This window comes from Abrus precatorius, unplaced genomic scaffold, assembly GCF_003935025.1.
Source record: "Abrus precatorius isolate BTA unplaced genomic scaffold, Abrus_2018 Scaffold2, whole genome shotgun sequence".
In the NCBI taxonomy this organism is placed as follows: Eukaryota; Viridiplantae; Streptophyta; class Magnoliopsida; order Fabales; family Fabaceae; genus Abrus; species Abrus precatorius.
In genome coordinates, this window is record NW_020874362.1 from 22826216 (window position 1) to 22849216 (window position 23001).

Sequence of the window (23001 nt, forward strand, 5' to 3'; positions counted from 1 at the left end):
AAAATCAAAACAATGGACATTTCCGAGTTAGCCAAGAAGCTCCTACTCTCAGATCCCAAACTACTCATTCGAAAAGCCGCTGAACTCCGTCGCCTCTGCGATGTTCAGTTCGATTCTTCCGTTATCGGAGTCGTAAGCCCTATTTTATTCCCTTTCACTTCACTCTATTTTATTACACTCCCATTCACTGCCTTTATTCTTTGTTTCGTTAGGGCGAGGTTGCAAAGTCTCTCATATGCTTGGAAATTGCCGCAACTAGGCTCAACGTTCTCTTCGATCGATCCTTTGCGGTGAGGCTCAGTGGAATGTCTGAAAGGGCTTACATCAGATCCTACAATTCCCTCCATAACGGCCTCGGCGTCAAGTGATTTCCCTTCTATTTCAATTCCTTCAAATTTCCCACTCTTTTTTTTTTTTCCTCTTTTTAATTGAAGTGTTTCTGTTTTCAGGATGAAGCTAGATGTCAGGGAATTAGCCATTCAGTTTGGTTGCGTTCGCATTATTCCTCTTGTTCGTGACGGTCTCAAGCTGTGAGTTACCTTCCACGTGTTTGATAAACCGCCTCCGAGAAATTCTCTGTGTTGCTGAATTTTATTTTATTTTCGTTCTGTACAGTTATAAAGATCGATTTGTTTCGTCATTGCCTGCTTCTCGCCGTTCCAGTGCCGATTTCACTCGTCCTGTGTTCACTGCAGTTGCTTTCTATTTATGTGCTAAAAAACACAAGGTACCTTACTCAGAATTATTTGAAGTGTTAAATATGACGTTCATAGAATGCTAAGTGTTTGCATAGGAGTTGTAAATTCTGAGATTAGATTGGATAGCTGTAATGAGAGTTGACATGAATTATTTCTTTTTTTCCTTATGCAGCTAAAGGTGGACAAGATTAAGCTAATTGAACTATGTGGTACATCTGAATCTGAATTTTCTAGTGTAAGTGTAATACACATACAATGGATGATGAAGGCTTGATGATTTTTTTATTTTTGTGAATAGTGTTTAATGATTTGGAATGGGTTGTTCATGATTTCTGTAGGTTTCTACTATTATGAAGGATTTATGCCATGATGTTTTTGGGGTTGCAAAAGAAAAGAAAGATCCTACTGAAGTAAAATCGAATCGAAGTATATTACTTTCCCTTTCTTTTTATCATAATGTATCAACTTGACTGCTTGTTTTGCTTAGAGTAGTTTGTTTTGTTCAAATTTTTAATTTCTGTATTATAGATTGAACACTTTTGTTTCGCTCCCTCTGTGTAGACTTGCTTGATGTTTTACCAAGTAAAAGGAAACCTGAAGAAGGTGGTTATTTGTCTGATAATGGTGCAGAGGTACTGGTCTCTTAACATATTTCTCTAACTTATTACTAACATGTTTTAGTTTATTCTTGGGAAAAATGATGACTTATATTATAAATTAAATGATGAAACTTATTGGCATATACTAAAATAGCTTATTTTGATAAGCTATATCAAGAAACTTATTGAAATAAGCTGAAAATAGTTTATGGAGTCAAAAGTTGTTTATATGTTCTTACAAACAAATCCTTTATCTTGGTTTTATCCTAGCTTGAAGCAACACATTCAGCATAACTCTTTACAGATTATTTTGTAACCAAATGTTTTGTACTATAATGTTGGGTTTTAACAGTAAAAAGTTGGAATCTTTCTAAAATTAATTTGATCTGTTAGTTTCTATTGCTTCGGTAGTGTAATTTTTAACTATAATTTCCAAATTTTGATGTAAAGTTCTATTGTGGATAATTCTGTTGAATTAATTAATTAAGGTCCTTTTGGAATTTCGATCCAACATATATTGGAGGATAGCTTTCTTTAGTTCTTTCTTCATTTGATATGGTATAGTGGGTATCAGGATATCCGGATAGTAGAGATAAATTGCTCACTTAGGTATTAAAAAGGCACCATAGGTGTTTAAACTTTCACCTATCACATTCTTCCCGTTTACTTAGTATTTATGAGCGTTTGTGTTGCGTTGTTCATTGTAGCTGTCCTCTCTATTTAGCAAAGGATAATTGTTAACTGATACCACTAAATTGCAACCTTTTCAATTTGGAAAAGAATTTATTGCATAATTATGATTTTTAATGAATTCACAAGAATGTACACTTGGATTCTTTCTGTTTGACAATAAATTCACCAAAATCTAGTTTCCATCCTGTATTCTTTACAAAGTATTGATAGTATGGTAAATGCAAAGATCACCATGGTCTGCCTTTTGATTACTTTATTATTCTATTTACTCTCATCATCGTGTTTTGATGTATATTTGTTTTAGTATTTTGCATGAATATTTGCTGTAAAAAGTGTCTGTATAATTTTGACTATGGAATTTGACTAACATTTGTTTTGTATCCAGCTTTCAAGTTATAAAAAACGCAAGCAAACTGAAAAACGTGATTATGAGAAGTGGAAATCTTCTGTGCTTGCATCCAACAAAGAAAACAACACAGAAGGTAGTAGGCAGTTCTTGCATTTTCTTATTCCCTAACTGAACCGAAGAGTTTGATTCTATTTGTTTTGTACTTTTCCTTTTCTTTTCTGTAGCGCCTTACAAGCGAACCAAACAGGCTCGCCTCAACTTTCTCAATGAATCTTCTGAGACCCAGAAGTTGCAAGCCATGTGAGATGTCATTGCTTCTCTTCATGATGATTTTGGTGGAAGTTCATCAAAGTATAAGGAAAACGACGAAGAAAGATGGCGTTAACTAATATTGTTACCACCGTTCTCAATTTTGTTTAAAGAATTACCAAAGCATTGATTTATTGCCTGTACATACTGTAATTCCTTTTTTTATCATTCATTGGTATTTTAGATTCAAAACGGGTCACGCATAGTTACACTTTACATACGCGAGGATGGTGTATATGTACATTTTTTTCCGTGTATATTCAATACTTTTTACTTCAGATTACGTTTGGCTTTTCAATATCTTAGTTCATTGTTTGAATTTTATGTATAGTTGGAGACATGCATGATAATTTTGATAATCTGAATACCAATTTTTGCTCTTAAACATTAAAAAAATAATAGGGTTAATTTAACAGAAAATAGAAAAAATCTTGGAGAATTAATTTGCCTATAAAAAAGAAAATACTACACTGCACAGATTTACACTTAGCTCCTAAACAAATTTCATACATGAGAAAGGAAAAAGTCCTTATGTGAAATTTTAAAACGTGAAAAATTGGATCTAATATAAAAACACAAATAAGAAGTTTGGTGGAAATTTCCTTCTAAAAAAGAAAGCAGAAAAAAAATCAGAGAGAAGACAAGTTTTGAGAGAGGAAAAAATTCTAGAAAATAAAAAAAATTATTTTAGAGAGAAAGATTCAAAGAGAAAAGATTAAAATAAAGAATAAATATTTCTGAAAAGAAGAATAATAAAAAGAAAAAAATACAAAAATAGAAGTGAGCGTAACTAAAAAAAAAAATCAAAAAATTAAAAAAAGAAAAATAAATCACAGTCTTCATCATCTTCATTTTTGGTTCAAATATGAAATATTTAATAACTTTATTCAAGGTCTTTTTTTTTTATATATATATATATATAAAACTCATTTTGCTCTTTATCATATGCTGACTGAAGTCCTGAAAAATGAATGGGAGAATAGATAGGCTATGTGATATAAGCTATCGGACGTTTGTAAAGTTTCATATTTTTTATTTGTTATTTCTTTAATCTTAAGTAATATATTATTATCATATTAAAATAAAAAGCAATTGAAAATGACTACTTGACAGAATGTGCCGAAAGTCATTGGCACATTCCGCATTAAGCCTGAGCATCAGTCATATCAAGTTTTAATTTTTGACTTTCTTTTCTATTTTTTTTAATCTTAAATTTTTTAATATTTTTTAATATTTTGGGCTCAGAAAAGTTTTTTTTTTGTTTTTCTTTTTAAATTAAAAACATTTGAGGTTAAAATTTTCTTTTTTTTAGTTAAGAAAATAATAAATTAAATTAAATTTATTTTATTTTATTTATTTTTATTTCTATTTTCAATTTTTTTTATTTTGTTTATCTATATTTAATTAATTTTAGTAAAATTATCTCATCTTTTATTATCATTAATTTTGTTTAAAATTTTTCACTTTTATTTTATTTTTATTAATATTTACTTTTATATTATATTTAACTTCTATTGTTGTGTTTTTTTTCCATTAAAATCAAATAAAAAAATTAATAGAATAATATAAGTAATTTCTTTTTTTTTTTAATTCTTGAATTTTTGTTTGTCTTTATTTTATTATTTATTTTTAGGTGTTCTATAGGTTTGAAGTGTAATTTGATTTTATATTCATGTTTTGTTTTGTGGATAAATTATATTTTAAATTTATTTTGTGATAAATGAATAAATAATACATGTTTACATCAATTTATAACATTAAAGTGTAACTTCTCTAATATCGTGTGTTATAAATTAATAAAGACTAAGTGTATCTACGTTACTTAGACTTTATGCAATAATAATTTATCATATGTAGTCTTTAATTAATTAAAAATTTATCTTAATAATTAATTAAAATATATTTATTCTATAATAACTAATTTACTAATCATTCTTTAAATTGAAATTATTTTATAATGTAATAATTTATGATGCTAATATGTAGTGTCTTTATTTTTATGCATTATAAATTGTCAAAACCTATATTTATCAACGTTATCTTAGATTTTATACACCATTAATTTATATAAAATTATATCTAACTTCTAAAATTAATCAATTATATTATTATTTTTATTTAATATATCATCTAATTAAAAATATTTCACTATTTCTATTGTAAAAATAAATTATTTATTTAATTTAATTAAAATATTCTCATCATATTAATGCATCGATGTATAGTATTATTATGTAGCGTCTCTACCTTTATACACTTTAAATTGTTAAGACTTTTGTGTACTAACGTTACCTTGGGTCCTATGTAATATAAATTTATCAAATGTAATTTTAATATTTTTATTGACTAATTATTTTTTTTAATCAATTTAAATATATTTATTTCTTTCATTAAATGAAATTAATTTCATATGTAAAATTATCTTAAGTATTCCTAATTTTGATAAGTTAAATAACCAAACTTTTGTTACTTAATTTTATCTCTTCATCTTATTATACAAATTTTTGTATCGTCGATGTAATTTATATTATCTTCGATTGTTCGATAAATTATAAGAGATTTATGTATAATTTATGTTATCTTAAATTCTCTTTCAATATGGATCTTTAAATTCAAATATAAATTCAAACATTTTTTATTTACAAATAATAATATTTTTATTTTATTTTATTTATTTTTTAAAAAAATTATTAAATTATTTTTAATGATTTGCAATGTAGCTGTGTGATCTTCCTTCATCTTCTATATTTCCTATCATATAATACATGTATAACCGCGTTATCTTGTATCATAAATGATATAATTTTATGAAACTAATTTTAATCTTAAAATAAACTTTTTTTTACAAAATTTATTTTTAATTAACCAACTTCAGAATTTTTAAAATAAAACTACATGACTTTAAGTTACCTATTGTACTTGAAGATATATAGGAGTGGAAACTGGATCCATCAAGTCAAAATAACTTTTAAAATAATTTTCTCTTTTTAAGATATCAATTAACATTTTAATAAATAATTTTTCTTCTTTTAAAATAAAAATAAAAATAATTATTGTTTAAGGGTTAAATAAATATTTTTTAAAATTAAAATAAATTTACACAATTAATTTAAAATAACTGTTTTTAAAACAAATGTTGTAGGTGCTAATAATACCTTCCCTACGTATAAATGATTTCCAAACTCATTTTTAGTTTTAAAGATCATATTATTTTAAATTTTTTTTTAAAGTTTTTTTAAAATAAACTTTAGTAACGACTTTTCTGATTTTTAAAAAATATTTTTAATTCTTAAAAGATATTTTTCTTAACACGTTTTTGTTGTACCATTACGACTGCTTGGTTGCGACAGATACCATAGCTAGAAATGTGGTTAGTTATATAATTTGTCATACAAATGATTCTTAACAAAATAAAACATAACCCATTATATTTTTTACACCTTAGTATTTGCTTAATTTTCTCTCCGCTCCATACGTTTTTGTTTTTAGCTTTTTGTTTAATGTCTTTATTTCACTTATTGAATCTTTTATTTATATAAATAAAAAGCAACGATGAATTCACAAATTTTCTCTTTTGTCTAAAAGAGATATTGTTAAATTATCATAAAGATGAAACTTTTAACATATTACAACGTTTGTCATTATTTAAGAATAATGATGTTTTGTGATATACCAGTCTTATGATTCCATTTAAAATATTTTCTTTTAGTTTTGAAGTTTTACTAAAAACATTAAAATAAATAATAACTACAAAAATTTAATTTTGTACCTTTGATAGATGGAACTAGGAATTTTTATGTCAAAATTTGCAATTCTTGTTCACTTAAATGAGCTAGTCTATTGTTCTATAATTTTGGGGAAGCATCATCCTCAACTTCATTCAATCCATATGTGATCAACAAGACTTGAATTTTGTATAATATTGAATACATTTGCTTTTAACTACCATCAATGATCCCTTTGAAAGCTATTTTTTATCATCAAACTTGTGATATTTGACTAAATCTAGAGCATGTAATGAGATTAGATATAGATACAGATTTAGGACATGTTGCATGTCCTTCAATGTTTGGTCTAAATGTAGGCGTCATCAATTCCAACATTTTTTACATTGTTTATTGTTAGAAGTAACATAATAAAATATTGTTGAGTCAAGCAAACTATTCAACACATGAATTTGCAATATAACATTTTTCTTACTATTTAAGTAAATTAATAAAGATTTGAAATCAAAAATAAAAATAATTAATGAAAAGTAAAATATTTAATATATCTAAGATTTTAAAAATATATACTATTTTCTTTTTATAAGTAAAAAAATTAATATATAATTTAACATAAATGTTTATGGATAGTTCAAATGTAATTGATATATAATTTGGAAAAAAATGAATTTAATGAAGTCAGAGTTTAAAAAATAAATAAGTATAAAACTCTTTATCAATACTTGCTAATACTAATAAATACTACACTAATATTTTTTAGGAGTTATTTGTGTTAATTTTATTGTAATAAATTTTAAATTTAATTCCTTGTTCAAATCTAATTTTTAATGGTATGTAAATTAATGAAATTTTAAAATCAAAAGTAAAAAATATTTAAATAAAAGTAAACTATTTAATATATTTATAATTTTAAAAACATATACTATTTTCTTTTTTATAAGTAAAAAAGTTAATATATAAATTAACATAAAAAATTAAACATAGAACTTTTAATACACTTACTACTTGCCTTTTAAAAAATTAAAAATATTATTATAACTATGACATTGATTTAAATATTTATCAGATGCGCAATAACAAGTATATTATAATAGTGCTCTCTGGTTACAAGAGTTAGTTGAATTTGTAAGATATGAACTATAACTGTGAAGTTTGAACATATGCAGTGCATTCTGTCTTGTAAGGTAATTTATGAGTAATTGAAAATATAAATTAAAATATAGTAAAAATTTAAAACTACATAAAATTTTTTTTTTATTATTATGAAAAATATAATAGTTCAAGTTTAAGAGAATTTAAAAATTAAAAAAATAATTTAAAATTAAAATTAACCAAAAGTTGAGATATGTAAAGAAAATTTAATGTAAAAAATGTTTAAAAATATTTATTTTATGAATGTTAAGACTTAAATTTTTTTTAAAATACTATAAAAGATATATTCATTCTTAATATATATATATATATATATATATATATATATAATTTTTATTCACATTGTATTTGGATATTAGAAAGAGTGAGGAGACAAGTAGAGTAAAAATGTAAATTTTTTAAGTTATTTAAATGAAAAGAAAAACCAAAAAAAAAGCATGCAAGAATAAAAATATTATTTATTTATTTAATTAAATATAAAAAGTAATATCATGTTTTTTTTTATTCTTACTAGTTTGAATATTAAAAAAAATAATAGATCTTATGAATTTGTTTAATAGACAAATATCTTCTATAAATAGGAGTTATTCATACTAATAAAAAAATATTAAAAAAAATTGACAAGAAAGAAGAAATGATGACTTTAAATTAATATAATTTATAGAATGTTCTAGTAATAACTATATTTAACAGTTGTACTGATAATTCAAAATATAACTCATGCGTAATTTGAAAAATAAAAATAAATTAAAATACATGTAAGACTATTTTATTTTATTTTTTTTATTATGATTACTAAATATTTCTTTACATTTTTTTATTTTTTTATTATAGTAAATAATTTAGTAAGAGTTATGTTTTGTTATTACACTAACATATTTTGAATATAAAAGTATTTTAAAGAAAAATTGTACCTTCCTTGTTTTAAAGAAGGTAGATATTTTTAAGAACTTTTCTTCACAAAATGTATGGTTCTCTAGATATAAAAGTGGGCAATAGATTTTTAGAAAGCAAAAACAAGATTTTTATTTAATAACTTAATTCATAGAAGGTTAATATTTATAAACTTTTTTGTTTTTATTTTTCATCTTATTTAATCTGAATTTGATCTGGGTTGTGCATTTGGACGCAGAATGCGAGTTTATTATTAAAATTTTTTTATATATATAAAAAATTGAAACTTAAATGATATCAAACCGTTTACTGCTCAGATCAACCTTGATTAATTAATATTCATAAACTTTAATTTATAATTATAAAAAACAGTGTATAATTAATAAATTTACACTATTTGTCTCTTTTTCAAGTATTATTTCATATACGTTTAAGACTCTTTTATTCTATTATTATGTCATGATTACTAAATATTCTTTTACTTTTATTTTTATTATTATAAATAATCTTGGCAGAGTTAAGTTTTGTAATTATACCAATATATTTTAAATATAAGAAAAGATTGTAGGTTTCTCATTTTGAAAAGGTGAATGAATATTTTAAAGAACTTTCCTTTGCAAAAATATGGTTCCCTAGGTATAAAAGTGGGTGATAGTTTTTTAGAAAGCAAAAACAAGATTGCTATTTAGTAATCCTATTCATAGAAGGTTAAGAGGATGAGACAATCACATTGAATTGTACAGGGTTCATTCAATTATATACATTTTAAATTAATTAATAATTACAAAATACAATATCTAATAAAACAAAATATATGCAATTCTCTTTTTTTTTTTATTGTCTCAAATATATGTCTATAAAATAATAAATCTTAGCAAACTGCTTTAAATTAATGACTTCTCAATTACCTATAACATTAGCATACTCTATGATTAATAAAATATTATATTTTGAATATATCATATTTAAATGTACCTTACATCATAAAGTTGTCTTACTTATATAATTCCTAAATTTATGGGTGTGATGTGTGATAATCTATCTGTAGATCAAATTGAATTAACAAGTCTATAAATTTTGTTGTTGGGATAATTTGTAGTCACATGCATCTGTTAATACATATTTACTAATGCATTACAATCTCAACTATATTATCCTCGTTTATTCCAACAACCTAATAAATGAAGACACTTCAATAGTATTTCAGTGAATAGTAACATCTCTAATTAGTCTAAACTTTGAGTAAATCTTTCTAATTGTTCTTCATCGTTGATGTGATTTTTTACATTACCAAAATGACATAATAATCTACTTGTTTGTTGATTCACCATGTAATTGATCTTTTGGAGACAATATCTCTAATAATTTTTCTATAAATTAGAACCACATTCTTAACGTGCTTTCAATAAATATACTTTCTTAAGTAATAATACATTCTCATAGATATAAGTAAAAATTATATATTTGTATTCTCTACCACGTTACTAATGCAAAAATAAATATTATCTTAATTTTGAAATATAACAGTTAAATAATGTTTAAATATGAAATTATTTAATATGATAAATTATCTTATTATGTCGTAAATATGTTTGTCTCAATTTTAAAATCTTATTATTAACATTGTTTCATATTAATTACGTACATTTTAAAATTTCAATAATAATCAATCATTTGAACCACAGCTTAATATCATCACATGACTATGACGTGTAATCGTAGTAAAAAATATGTCATTTCTATATTAAAAATTATATTAAATCATACATTTAAACTTAAATGCATTCACAATTATTATTACTTAAATGAATATATTTTCAACATAAAATAATAATATTAAAAAGTAAAGCACACATATTGTAATAAAACAAAATTAATTTATTATTTTGTTTTAAAATAACATACAAATACTATAATTTTTAATTTTTTATTATAATAATATATTTTTAACAAATACAAACTTTAGTCCGACAAATAATACCTAATAACATTACAAGTTAACAATAAAGTAAACAATTTACTAAATATATATAAAAACCAAACTTAGATAGGTTTTTTTTTGCCTTATCAATACCAGATTTACTTTGTTTTTCAAAAAGTCATCAGATTAGAAGACTGAAAACCTTAATAAAATTGAAGTGAACCGCACACTGGGGTCATGGAATGTAAGCGTTACAATACAACTTGTGTGGTGTCTTTTCATTGTTTCTCTTGTGCATGTGTGTCTTTCTACTCCTCTTTAAATGAAATAACACTTTTTCATTTACCATAATGCCCTTAAGTGTAACACTTTAATATGTTACATATTCTATTTTAATTTTTTATAATATTTTTATGATTCAAATAACTCTTGAGTGATGTGAAGCTTTCATCAAATAAAATAAAATAAAATAACCCATGTGATGTGAAGCAAATTATTTAATTGCAACATGACCCGTCCACTTTTGGTTACGCATATAACGATTTTACGTTATATCGTGACACATCACTGTACGCAGACTATGAGATATTTTATTATATCACATAATAAAATACTAACAAAATAACCAGGGTATGTTTGTTTTTATAAAATTTTTTATTTTTATTTTTAATTATAAAATTGTTTCTTTATTTTTAAAAATCTATAAAAAATGGTAAAAAAATAGAATAATGTTATTTTTAGTATTTTATTACAAATATTTTGAAAAAAAATAAACTTAGTCGTGTTGTCTTGAATGAGAGTGACAAATGGTCCTGAAAGAAACAAAAAAGGAAGATGAAAATTGTAGGTTAAGCGGTGGCAAATGTTGCGATGATGTGAAGCGAGGGAGACGGTAGAACTGCATTTGTGTTTGTGGCAGTCCTTTTTCTTCTCTTTGAGTTTAGGTGACAACACTTTCTTCTTTCCAATTCCCTTGGGATCCTTTGTTTTGAGTTGCATGCCATACCACTCTCCATAATCATCATTGTGTTTTCCCTCTTTCTATTAGGGCACTCTTTTCTTAGCTGTTTCATGCAATTCTCACCTCTCCTCTTCCATTTTTCTTGCTCTGCACATTGTTCATCACTTTTTTAATTGAACTCTCACCTATTCAAGATTTTCAGAAATCCATTGATTGTATTTTTAACTGTATTCTGTAAACGAACTTAGAATATAGTTTGAATATTTTAAAATAATATTTTTTATTAAGAAATATATACTATATTAGAAATATAAAAATATAATATTTTTTTAATATTTTAATAAAAAAATTCAATTCAAAAGTGTAATATAACAACCGTAGTTCGAGTGAGGCATTGTGTTATTGCTGCAATTTTGCGTTCAGGTTCCTGAAGAGTTAATAAAATGGGACTGGCTCTGGGTTGTCTTCAAGTGGAGCAGTCAACAGTAGCTATCAAAGAAGTTTTCGGAAGATACGAGGATGTGCTTGAACCCGGTTGCCACTGTGTGCCCTGGTTCTTTGGCACCCAAATAGCTGGTTACCTTTCTTTGCGTGTGCAGCAGCTAGATGTTCGCTGTGAAACCAAGACAAAGGTTTCTTCTTCAAAACTAAAATGCCATGATTATCAATATTAGCTTTAAGGGGGTGTTTGGAAGATTTTTACCACTAATTTTGAGCTAACGAAAACGGTTTATAAGTTATGACATTCTTATAAGGTTTTTTTTAGCTTGTTTAAGTAAAGTTTACAAGCAATAAGCTTTCATTGAATAAGTGTTTGGAATGCGTTTGGATAATCAATTTAATTAAACACTTATTCAATAAACTTTTATTATATGATGTCATATGACATAAATTTTGTTATGACACTTATTAGAATAGGATAAAAAAAGATATTTTGATAAGTAATAACTTTATCAAAATAAGTTAAAAAGAGCTTGAGTCAAATTTTTTTTTACAAGCTCTTCGTAAACCCTTACAAAACACTATTGATTAATTAAGTTGTCTATAAAATTTTGCTTTGATGTATGTTAACTCATTAAGTAACTACTAAATAATGTGCATATGTTTTTTTTTTTTCTTGATTTTCTCTACTAATCTGATCTTACATGCCATTAGGACAATGTTTTTGTCACCGTGGTTGCATCTGTCCAATATCGAGCACTGGCAGAGAAGGCAGCGGATGCTTTTTACAAGCTTAGCAATACCAGGGAACAGATTCAAGCCTATGTCTTTGATGGTGTGGATTTGTGACCTAAACAAACTATATATAAGTTGGGTTCTTTGGATGCTTCTTCAGGATGAAACTGACAAATCCCTTGTTACTATTTCAGTTATCCGGGCAAGTGTTCCGAAGATGGATCTGGATTCCTCTTTTGAACAGAAAAATGAAATTGCAAAAGCTGTCGAAGAAGAACTTGAAAAGGTAATTCATTTTTCTTTTTACCTGTCTTTTTTTTTTTTGTGTGTTGAGAGCTAAGGGGATAGCATCCATAATGTTTGGATTTTTTATTTGGTGTGCTTGTTAAGGCGATGTCTGCTTATGGGTATGAGATAATTCAGACTCTCATTGTGGATGTTGAACCTGATGTGCGTGTAAAGAGAGCCATGAACGAGATAAATGCAGGTATGCTTTCTGCATTGGCACACTGTAGTTGTGGCTGAGCTCAAATTACTCTTTTCTTTTATCATTTTCATACATGTAGAAATGACTTATCATAAACTAATCAGCTTAAAAAAATGTTTTAGTGTTGACTTTAGAAAAAAAAAAAAACTTGTATCAGTATTGATGTCCCCTCAAATTCATCGATTTTATTGCAGGTGAGAAACATTTTTTGCTATGGTCTTGTTTTGAGCAAAAACTTATTTTAGGCTTGACATTTTCTTTTCTTTTTCTCTTTAAACCTGTGTTTTAATCATCACAAATAGCTGCAAGATTGAGGGCGGCTGCAAATGAGAAAGCTGAAGCGGAGAAAATTCTGCAGATCAAAAAAGCTGAAGGAGATGCAGAATCAAAGTACCTAGCAGGGCTTGGAGTAGCTCGCCAGCGTCAAGCCATAGTAGATGGCCTGAGGGACAGTGTGCTAGCCTTCTCAGAGAATGTCCCTGGGACAACATCTAAGGATGTAATGGACATGGTTCTGGTGACCCAATATTTTGACACATTAAAGGAGGTTGGTGCATCCTCAAAATCCAATTCTATTTTTATTCCACACGGACCAGGTGCTGTGAGAGATATAGCTTCACAATTTAGAGATGGTCTTCTTCAAGGAAATGTGTCTCATTCTTGAAGCAGAACTGTAAGAATTTTCTGCAAAACTCTATCGATATATATATTTGTAATTTTGTCTTTTAACTTTTTTAAGTTTCAATTTGGTTGATATGTTTATATGCCTTTCCACACCCACTGTATTTCTGTTCACATCTTGAGTCACGAAGTCACATTGTACTGTTCTTATATTTTTATTTGACAAAAATTTTCTGCAGTTATTGGCTGTGCTTTTCTCTGTCTTAAAATTGATGACATATTGAGATATTGAGAAAATATCGTAAGCTTATAGAAAAGAGAAGTAAACAGAATGTAATTTTTAGGTATCGAAAAAGATACAAGAGTGGGGTATTTATATATAATGTAAGAGAGTTATGTAACTAACTATAACTAACTTTACCGAGTAATAACTGAACAACAGTACTATTGATTTAATGTATTTGACACCCCCCCCCCTCCCCCCCCTCAAGTTGGGATGTGAATATCTAACATTTCAAGCTTGGTAAGATTGATTTTGAAAGGACCAGAATGAAGAGGTTTAGTTAAGATGCCTGCTATTTGTTTCTACAAGGAAATGGGAAGAAGATGAATGACTCCTTGTTGAACCTTTTCTCAAACTATGTGGCAGTCCAATTCAATATGTTTTGTCCTTTCATCAAATACTGGATTTGCAGTTATGTGAAGTACTGATTGATTATTACAATACAGAACTATAGGAGTTGTATCTTTTTGACCAAAATCTTCAAGATAGTGCAGCCATTGAGCTTCACAAACACTTTGAACCATATGCTCTATATTCAGATTTAGCAAGGGACTTTAATACAGTTGATTACTTTTTTCTTTTCCATGAGATTAGCGAAGACCAAGAACAAAACAAAATCCTGTGATTAATCAGCGAGTGTCTAGACATGATGCCCAATCTGTAAAAACCTTTAACCTTTTGAGTATCAGCATTGCAACTTGATGATGTACTATGGATGGATAATCAAGAAATTGACTTAAATGACTTACCACATAAGTAATATTTGGTCTGGTATGGGTTAAATAAACCATTCTACCAATCAATCTTCTATATGACAAAGGATGAACTAATGTAGAACCAACTTCTATGAATATCTTTGTAATAGGATCCATTGGTGTTGTGCACGGTTTGGATCCAAGTTGTCCAGCATCTTGGAGAAGATCAAGAGTGTAGATATAGAGTTATTCCTTGTTTGGCTCTAGCAATCTCGAGTCTTAGAAAGTATTTTAATTCTCTGAGGTCCTTGATGTTGAATTCACAATCCATCAGTTTCTTCGTGTGATTAATTTCTATTAAGTCATTTCCTGCCAATATAAGATCATCAAACTATATCAATATTGCAGTAAAAAATGTGTCAGACCTTTTTGTAAATGAAGAGTAATTTACTAAAGACTGATGATATCTTAATGAAGAATTGTGCCAGCTTCACATTTCATTGTTTGTTGGCTTATTTAAGTCCATACAAGGACTTTTGCAGCTTACAAACTTCATTTGGATTTTTTGAAGTCATCCCAAGTGACAATTTCATGAAGACTTCTTCATTAAGATCACTGGGTAAGAAAGTTGTATTTACATCACATTGGTGTAGATGCCAATTGTTTGACGCAGCAAGACATAAAAGTTCCCAAATAGTGGTCATTTTCGACAACAAGACTGAAAGTAACCTTGTAATCTATTCCAGTAATTTGGGTGAATCCTTTTGCTACAAGGCGCTCTTTATATTTCTCTATTGAACTATCTGCTTTGTGCTTAACATTGAAAACCCATTTGCATCTGAAGGGTTTCTTTCCAGCACTCTTGCAGGGAAATCGGTTACTGTCCATGTTTCATTCTTATCCAAAGCTTGAAGTTCTGATCGAATGGCTTGTCTCCAACATTCATGTTCCACAGCTTCATCATAAGTCTGTGGTTCTGAACCTGTAAAGATCACTAGAGACCCTAGTGAGTGATCGCGAGTGTCGTGCTCGGACAAATTAATAAAAATCGAATTGCATAAAAATTATGTAGTAAGAGGTGCAATCTGAGTCGTCTTCCAACGATGATAATGTTATATGATTATAAAATTAGAGAGGGTTTGATTTATAGAATAACACTAATTAAAATCAAAAGTTAACAAGAATTAAGAACTCTAATTCAAGAATTTAGAAGAACTACGACTACTCTATCACCGGATTCCAAGAAGATGCATCAACCAACAAATTAGTGAATAACATTAAATTCGAATGAAGCATTCACACGAGAACCTTTATGTATTCGATTAACACATAATTCGCTCAAAGTTCAGAAACATCTAGAACCTAATCGATTTGTATTAATTTAATTCACCAATGCCATTAATCTTAGATCTCAAACCTGAAAATCTAATTCACACTTCTTTAAGAATTAATTACATACATCAACCGAATAATATGTAATCAAACAACTGCACAATTATCAATCCAAACGAAGAACTTCAATTCGAAATCATAAAAAAGAAGAAAGAAGGAAGAGATGAAACTGAATTTGTTGTTGAATAAATTGCGAAACTGATCCTCAAGAGTGTCTCAGCCCTTTTTCAATCCTTGGACTAGATGAAAGTGTAAGCCTCCATTAATGGAGGAAAATGAAAGGTAAAAACGGAAGAGAAAAGGAAGAAGAAAACAAAAGCCCTAAAACATAAACATAATCTAACTTGGCGTCTCAATCGACCCTGTTACAACTTGCTGCTCTAATTTAAATACAGGCTTTTAAAGGTCAAAACGTAAAACTTAATTAATAATTATTCAATTACATTAATCCTCTACTCAATAGCTGTCTTTGGAATCCTTATTTGTTCAAATTCGAATTCTGGAAGGAAAGTTATGCTTGTAATTGCTGCTCAGTATCCATGATGAATTTGCGAAGATCTTCGGTGGTATTTTTGGCCATGAAGATCTATCCGATTTGATTTTTGATATGAAGAGAAATTATAGCCCTGAATGTTAGCTTCAAAACGCAACTGAAATGGGTTTAAACGGACATCTGTGGATTGAGATATGGCCTAAATACTACACCAAGGTTAGAAACTGCGAGTGCAGTGTTGACTTTTTCTAGGCCCAGTTTCAGCTTCTCATCATCAGAATTGGTTTCTGACCTCTCATAGGAATTGTGCGTCTTTCTCTTATTTTTCCTACAAATCAAGAATCATAATGAAATGAGCTCTACAACTCAAGATATGGCATAGAAACTAAAACAGTATCAAAATTTGCCAAATACTGGAAAAATTAAATAAAGCCCAAATAAAATTCAAACATCATAAAATAATCCAATTCAAACAATTAGGCACAAAAGAGGATTAATGAGCTAAGAATGAGCGGAAATAAGGTTATATAAATTCAATTGATAAAATTTCCCCACACTTAGCTCTTATATGTCCTTATATAAGACACAATCAAGCAAATAGAAATATGTAACCTAAAAATCCTAGAATAATCAAAATAAACAAATTCTCCAATGAATCCTTAGAAGTGTTGAATTTAGGGACACAGATCAAATAAAGCATTAAGAGTTCTACATCAATCAAACATTCAACTCCCAACCTCTCAAAAATGTAAGTCAAGCAATATCATTCAAAGTGTATAGATCAAACATGAAAGATCTCACAAGATGGTGTATACAACTCAACTCTCAAGTGTATGATTCAATGTGTTTTACTCAAGTCATCTCAAAAGACAATGCATTACCATAAGTTTGTTAATCTTCTACTTCTCCACTACTTACAACTATATGCAAACACAAATTAAGAGGACTTTATTCAATGGTTGTAATGGGGTTAAGGTAAGGGTAGGGAAATATGAGGATATGACAAGATACAACCGAAGAGAATAGGAATAAGATTGGTTCTTAGACAAATCAAGCCATAACACACATTTACTCTTCTTGGACTTTCTTTTCCCTTTATCAAAAATTCTCATTTTCTTTGTAATTTTTTTTTTATTATTTTTCTTTTTTTTTCTTTTTTTCTTCTTCTTACATTCTTTCCAAACCCCAACACTTGAAATGTAATATGAAACTAATGCACTCCCTATTCCCTAAGGTTAAGTATAACATGATTTTTCACTTAAAGCTTATAATGTGCTAGAAGCTAAAGAATGGTCAATAAGGCTCAGAGGGGCTAAATAAAGGGCAAAATGCAAGGTAAGCTATATGGCCAAGTGAGTAAAAATTTGAAAGAAATGTCTCTATCATGTTCATAATTGCATATGAAAATTGTAGTCTCAAAGAAGAAAAAAAACAAGTTTTAGAATGATAAAATCTAAGAGGGAAAGCACACAAGAAAGAAAAGAATGGAATGAATTTTAACCATCCAAAAATAAGGCTAAAAAACTCACAAAGGTAAAGTCTAACATACTCAATCATACAAATCAAACTCAATCACCCAATTCGCATATATCAAGGGGAAGAAACAAAGATGAAATCATGTAAGAATTCTATCCTCCTTAATAACTAATGCTTTAACTCAACAACTTCCAATTCAACAAAGGAAAACAAAACAAAAACAATGTTAAATAATAAAAACCTATTACTCTTCCCTCCACACTTCAACTTTACATTGTCCTCAATGTAATGTATAATGGAATTCTAAGTAAAATGTAGTACGGAAAGGGAAAGGGGAACTCCCTAATCAAGCATAAGTGGCCGCTAGCAAGCGGATCTCCTTAGTGGTCTCTAAGAGTATGTCCTCGATGGTCTCCAAAATTTTTGTTCTCCTACTGCAAAATTCAGGATTATGCAGAAACGCATGTCAAATAATAAGGTAATGTATAGCATAAAGTGTTTGTGCAGCAAAGATGTATAGCAACTTCATGAATTATCACAATTCAAATGCAAGAGCATTATTGAATGCAAAAAATAAATTGAAAACTTCTAAAAGAAAAAAAAAAGTAATTGTGAGTTGCTTCTCACACAGCGCTCTTTTAACGTCACTAGTTTGACGCCTTATGATCTTTAATTCTAGGAGATACTTTTATTGGTAGCGGTTTCAATTGTATACCTAGATATTCCTCCTTTTTCTCATAAATTTGCAGCACTTCATTTAATTGGGAACATGGAAGAAATAACCATGAAGGGATTTCCAGCTGCTTCATGAACTTAATAAGTTTCTCTTCACGCTCTTCATTTCCTTGATGTGCAGAACATCGTGTCTTGTTGTTGTACCTAAGATGCTCCCGTGAATATACAATGATATAATATTTATATTTTAACTGCTCAGGAAATGACTTTAACTCAGATGCAGGGGGCAGCTTTAGAGAAGGAGGCAGTGTAAAAATTGGAGCTGAATATGCCATAGATGTGTCATGATTTACTTTTTCAGAATCTGCAATAGTTGCATCAAAATCACCATAAACATATGTATCAATCTCAACACAGATGCTACATTTTGCAGAATCATTACATGCATCGCAAGTAAATGAATCAGGATAATTGACTAAGTTAGGATCATCAATATAATTTGAAAACTCAGCCAAATTATCATCCACTAAATTATCTAACAAATCGATATGGAAAATGGAATGAAATGAGTGAGGAACAGTTTGCTCAAAATTTTCTACTGCATTAGTAGCGGTAGCATGAGGAGTAGAAGCAAATTCTGCACTTGCTGGACTGCAATCACTTTCTGGAGCAGTAGCATTAGGATCTTCATCCATTGGTTGCTGCTCTTGAGAGTTTTGAATGGCCTTTCTTAATCTCAAGGTGGTGGCACTAACATTCTCTGGATTGACAACTGGTTGTGCAGATAGATTACCAGAACTTTGAAATTGCAAGTGATTCAAAGTGGAAGCCAACTGTCCAATCTGATTTCCCAAGTTTTGTATAGTTGCTTCTATTCTCTGCTAGAAATTCAGATTATTCACTCCCATTTCCCTCATCAATTCTTTCAAGGAAGACTCACTCTTGCCAGGTGCAGCAGTTTGTGGTGGAGGTTGATGTTGTTGCTATTGTGTAAAATTCCCCCATTTCAAGTTCGGGTGACTCATCCAACCTGCAGGTTCATACAATGTAGGACATGAATTAGTGGGGTGTTCATGTGAAGCACATATCTCACATAACCTTGCAGCCATTTGTGACAATGCCAACTGCTTGATTAGAGAAGCTAAATCATCTAGCTTGTCCTCTAGTTTTCTATGATCAACGACATGAGTATTTTCTATCTCATAAACTTCTCTAGTTAAGGTCATTGGATTGCTTCTAGTACTGAACTGCTGATTATTAGAAGCCATATTTTCAATTAATTGCCTTGCTGCAATAGGAGTTTTATCTATCAAAGTTCCTTCACTGGCTGCATCAATCATCTGTCTATCCATGGATATAAGACCTTCATAAAAGTATTGGATAAGAAGTTGTTCAGTAATTTGATGATGTGGACAACTTGCACAAAGCCTCTTGAATCTCTTCCAATACTCATACAAACTCTTTGTCCATTTGCTTTATACCACAAATTTCTTTTCTGATTAAAGTCACTTTGCATGCAAGGAAAAATTTTTCTAGGAATATCCTCTTTAGACCATCTCAGCTAGTGACTGATCTAGGTGGTAAATAGTAAAATCAATCCTTGGCTATGTCTTGCAATGAGAATGAGAATGTTTTCAACTTTATGTGGTTCTCAGGAACTCCAGCTGGGCCCATGGTGGTACACACAATGTGGAATTCTTTGAGGTGTTTAAATAAATCCTCACCTGCAAGATCATGAAACTTGGACATCAAATGAATTAATCCAGACTTTAACACACAAGGTGTATCTATATTAGGATATTGGATGTATAATGTTTGAATAGACACATCAGGTGAAGCAAGTTTCCTTAAAGTTCTAACAACCATAACATTTAAACCAGAATAAAAAGAAATAATAATTTTTTTTATTTTTTTTTTAGAAACCACCAACTAGCCTCCGACTAGTTTCCATTGTATAGATCTCGTCGAGCTATATGAAATGCATATATTATAATAAGAAATTGAAGCTATATGCAAAAAGTTATGCCACTTTTAAGTTTATACAGAGATCTACACGTTCAGATACACGCTCGTGTAGTTTTCAAAAATTATTGGGTAGAGATCTACATGGTCATTAGGGATGGAAACAGCCACAGGCCCTTGGCCTTTTTAATAAACAAATCAGGCTCAGGCCTTTTTTAAGGCCTGTTTAAGTAAACAAGTCAGGCCTGAGCTGTTTATAAAGCCTGTTAAGCCTGACAGGCCGACCTGTATAAATATATATATATATATATATGTATATATATTATATAATTTTAAAAAAGAGCTATCAAAATATATTTAAATAATAAAGTTATTTCATAATATATTTTTATATTCTTAATTCTGTTATTATTAAATTAATATATTATGTTATAATTTTATTTATTTATAATTATAATAAACAGAAATTATATTATATTAAAAATTAAAAATATTTATACATGATTACACTTTTTAAATAATAAATTTATTTAATAATAAATTATTATATTTAAACAATTTAAAAAATAGTTAAGTCTTTAAACAGAAAAAAGACGTAATCAAAACTAAACAAAATAAAATTTAAAAATAAAATAATAAAATTATATTAATATATTTATTATACTCTTAATTTTATTATTATTAATTTAATTATTATATTAATATATTATGTTATAATTCTTTTTATTTATAATAAATAGAGATTGTTTAAATCTGAATTATATTTTATTTGAAAGTAAAAATTTATAAAAAAATAATAACAAAATAAAATAAAAAAACTTATTATAACATATATATATATATATATATATATATAATCAGACCATGTAACAAATAATATAAATATAAATAAATTATATAATAATATATATTTTTATAACTTGCACATGTTTTAATTAAATTATTAGTCAATTTATCAATTTATATGTAATTTATAAGTATGTGTTTTAATTTATTGTATCAGTAATATTTTCTATATTACATTAATATTATAGTGTAGTTAATTTTACATTTATTTGTTAATTTAAAATAACAAATTAATGAGACAAATAAAATTAAATATTTTGTAATTATTTTTTAATTTAATAGTTATTATTGTTTTCATTTTATATATATAGTACATTAAGTTTAAATTTTTATATTAAGTTTTTTCACATTTTTTAATTAAGATAAAAATTTAGAAATATAAGTTATTTTAATTTAAATATAAATTTTAATAATTCTTCCTATGCTTATATGTTATTTTTCTTTATCTATGAATTTTATAATATAAATATTTATCATCTACAATTTTTATAATGACGATATTTATTTACATTTTAAAATATAATAATTTTTTTAGCTGATTCAATAAATTTTATAAGTGTTATTTTTTGTAATTATTTTCTTAATTTAATAGTTATTATTATTGTCATTATATATATATATATATATATATATATATATATATTGCAGTAAGTTTAAATTTATTTTTTTAAAACATATAATTTTATTTAATTGATTCAACAAATTTTGTGAATGTTATTTTTTTTTTTATCAATTTTATGTATTTACTATAACTTTATTTGTTAAATATAAGATGTCTTTAAATAAACAAAATATGTTTCTAAAATAAAACTAAAATATTTACTATTTATATAATTTTTAAAAATAAATAAAAAATATAAATATAAATTTTATTAATATAAAATATTTATAATTAATACTTAAATAATGTTTTAAAAATTATTTCTAATATTATATAAATATTATTATAATTATTTAATAATTATTAAGAACATAGATAGAAATTAGAAAAATATATAAACTAATTTAATAATAAAATATTTATATTTTTATTAATATTAATTTTTTTTAACAGGCTTTGTTAACAGGCTTCAGGCCAGGCCAGACCACTTAAACAGGCCAGGCCAGACCTAAAATAAAACCTTTAACAGGTAACAGGTAACAGGTAAGGCTCAGACCTAATAATTATATTACAAGTCAGGCCTGTTTAGAGTAAAGTCTGGCCTGTTTCTATCCCTAATGGTCTTGTACATGGCCGTGTACTTGACCGTGTACATCTATGTGTGAGAGTTTTTTTTTTTTTTTGAAATTTTTGAGCAGTGATCTACATGGTCATATACACGGCCGTGTACTTTTTTGACGAATGCAAAATGCAAAAATGCAGAAACACAACACAGAATGTAGAGAATTGAATGATGTAATACAAAGCAAGAATAGATGACTACCTACTATGCTATTCAAAGGCTACTAAAACAGAATGCATAGACACAATTATGCTAAATAAAAAACGCTAATTATGCCGAATCCTAATTCGATGAAAAAAGCTAATTATGAATAATCCTAATTAGATGTAAAATGCAACACAGAATATGCAATGCAATCAAATTAACACATA

At 27.5% G+C, this 23001-nt stretch overlaps 2 protein-coding genes across 4 annotated transcripts; both read left to right on the forward strand.

Annotated features, from left to right (window-relative positions):
• The first annotated feature begins 12 nt into the window (after positions 1-12).
• LOC113857363 (origin of replication complex subunit 6-like) lies at positions 13-2643 on the forward strand. Its single transcript, XM_027489144.1, has 9 exons — positions 13-132; positions 213-364; positions 450-530; positions 616-727; positions 871-933; positions 1037-1124; positions 1260-1330; positions 2376-2472; positions 2564-2643. Exons 1-9 carry the CDS (start codon positions 13-15, stop codon positions 2641-2643), a joined length of 864 nt encoding a protein of 287 aa, XP_027344945.1.
• Positions 2644-11208: 8565 nt separating this feature from the next.
• LOC113857990 (hypersensitive-induced response protein 2-like) lies at positions 11209-13820 on the forward strand. Of its 3 annotated transcripts, XM_027490369.1 has the most exons (6): positions 11209-11284; positions 11725-11933; positions 12457-12577; positions 12672-12763; positions 12868-12964; positions 13267-13820. In XM_027490369.1, exons 2-6 carry the CDS (start codon positions 11745-11747, stop codon positions 13626-13628), a joined length of 861 nt encoding a protein of 286 aa, XP_027346170.1. In that variant the 5' UTR covers positions 11209-11284; positions 11725-11744; the 3' UTR covers positions 13629-13820. The 3 variants fall into 3 exon arrangements, with proteins under 3 accessions (XP_027346170.1, XP_027346172.1, XP_027346173.1); XM_027490371.1 differs by lacking the exon at positions 11209-11284 and having other exon boundaries at positions 11622-11933; positions 13267-13662; XM_027490372.1 differs by lacking the exon at positions 11209-11284 and having other exon boundaries at positions 11622-11933; positions 12901-12964; positions 13267-13662.
• The last annotated feature ends 9181 nt before the right edge of the window (positions 13821-23001 follow it).

Excerpts from the sequence above, each read along its gene's own strand:
- LOC113857363 (XM_027489144.1), top strand. The coding sequence starts at position 13 with ATGGACATTTCCGAGTTAGCCAAGAAGCTCCTACTCTCAGATCCCAAA. Across the intron at positions 728-870 it reads TATGTGCTAAAAAACACAAG|CTAAAGGTGGACAAGATTAA; the intron begins GTACCTTACTCA and ends TTCCTTATGCAG. Across the intron at positions 1,331-2,375 it reads TGTCTGATAATGGTGCAGAG|CTTTCAAGTTATAAAAAACG; the intron begins GTACTGGTCTCT and ends TTTTGTATCCAG.
- LOC113857990 (XM_027490369.1), top strand. The coding sequence starts at position 11,745 with ATGGGACTGGCTCTGGGTTGTCTTCAAGTGGAGCAGTCAACAGTAGCT. Across the intron at positions 11,934-12,456 it reads GCTGTGAAACCAAGACAAAG|GACAATGTTTTTGTCACCGT; the intron begins GTTTCTTCTTCA and ends ACATGCCATTAG. Across the intron at positions 12,764-12,867 it reads TCGAAGAAGAACTTGAAAAG|GCGATGTCTGCTTATGGGTA; the intron begins GTAATTCATTTT and ends GTGCTTGTTAAG.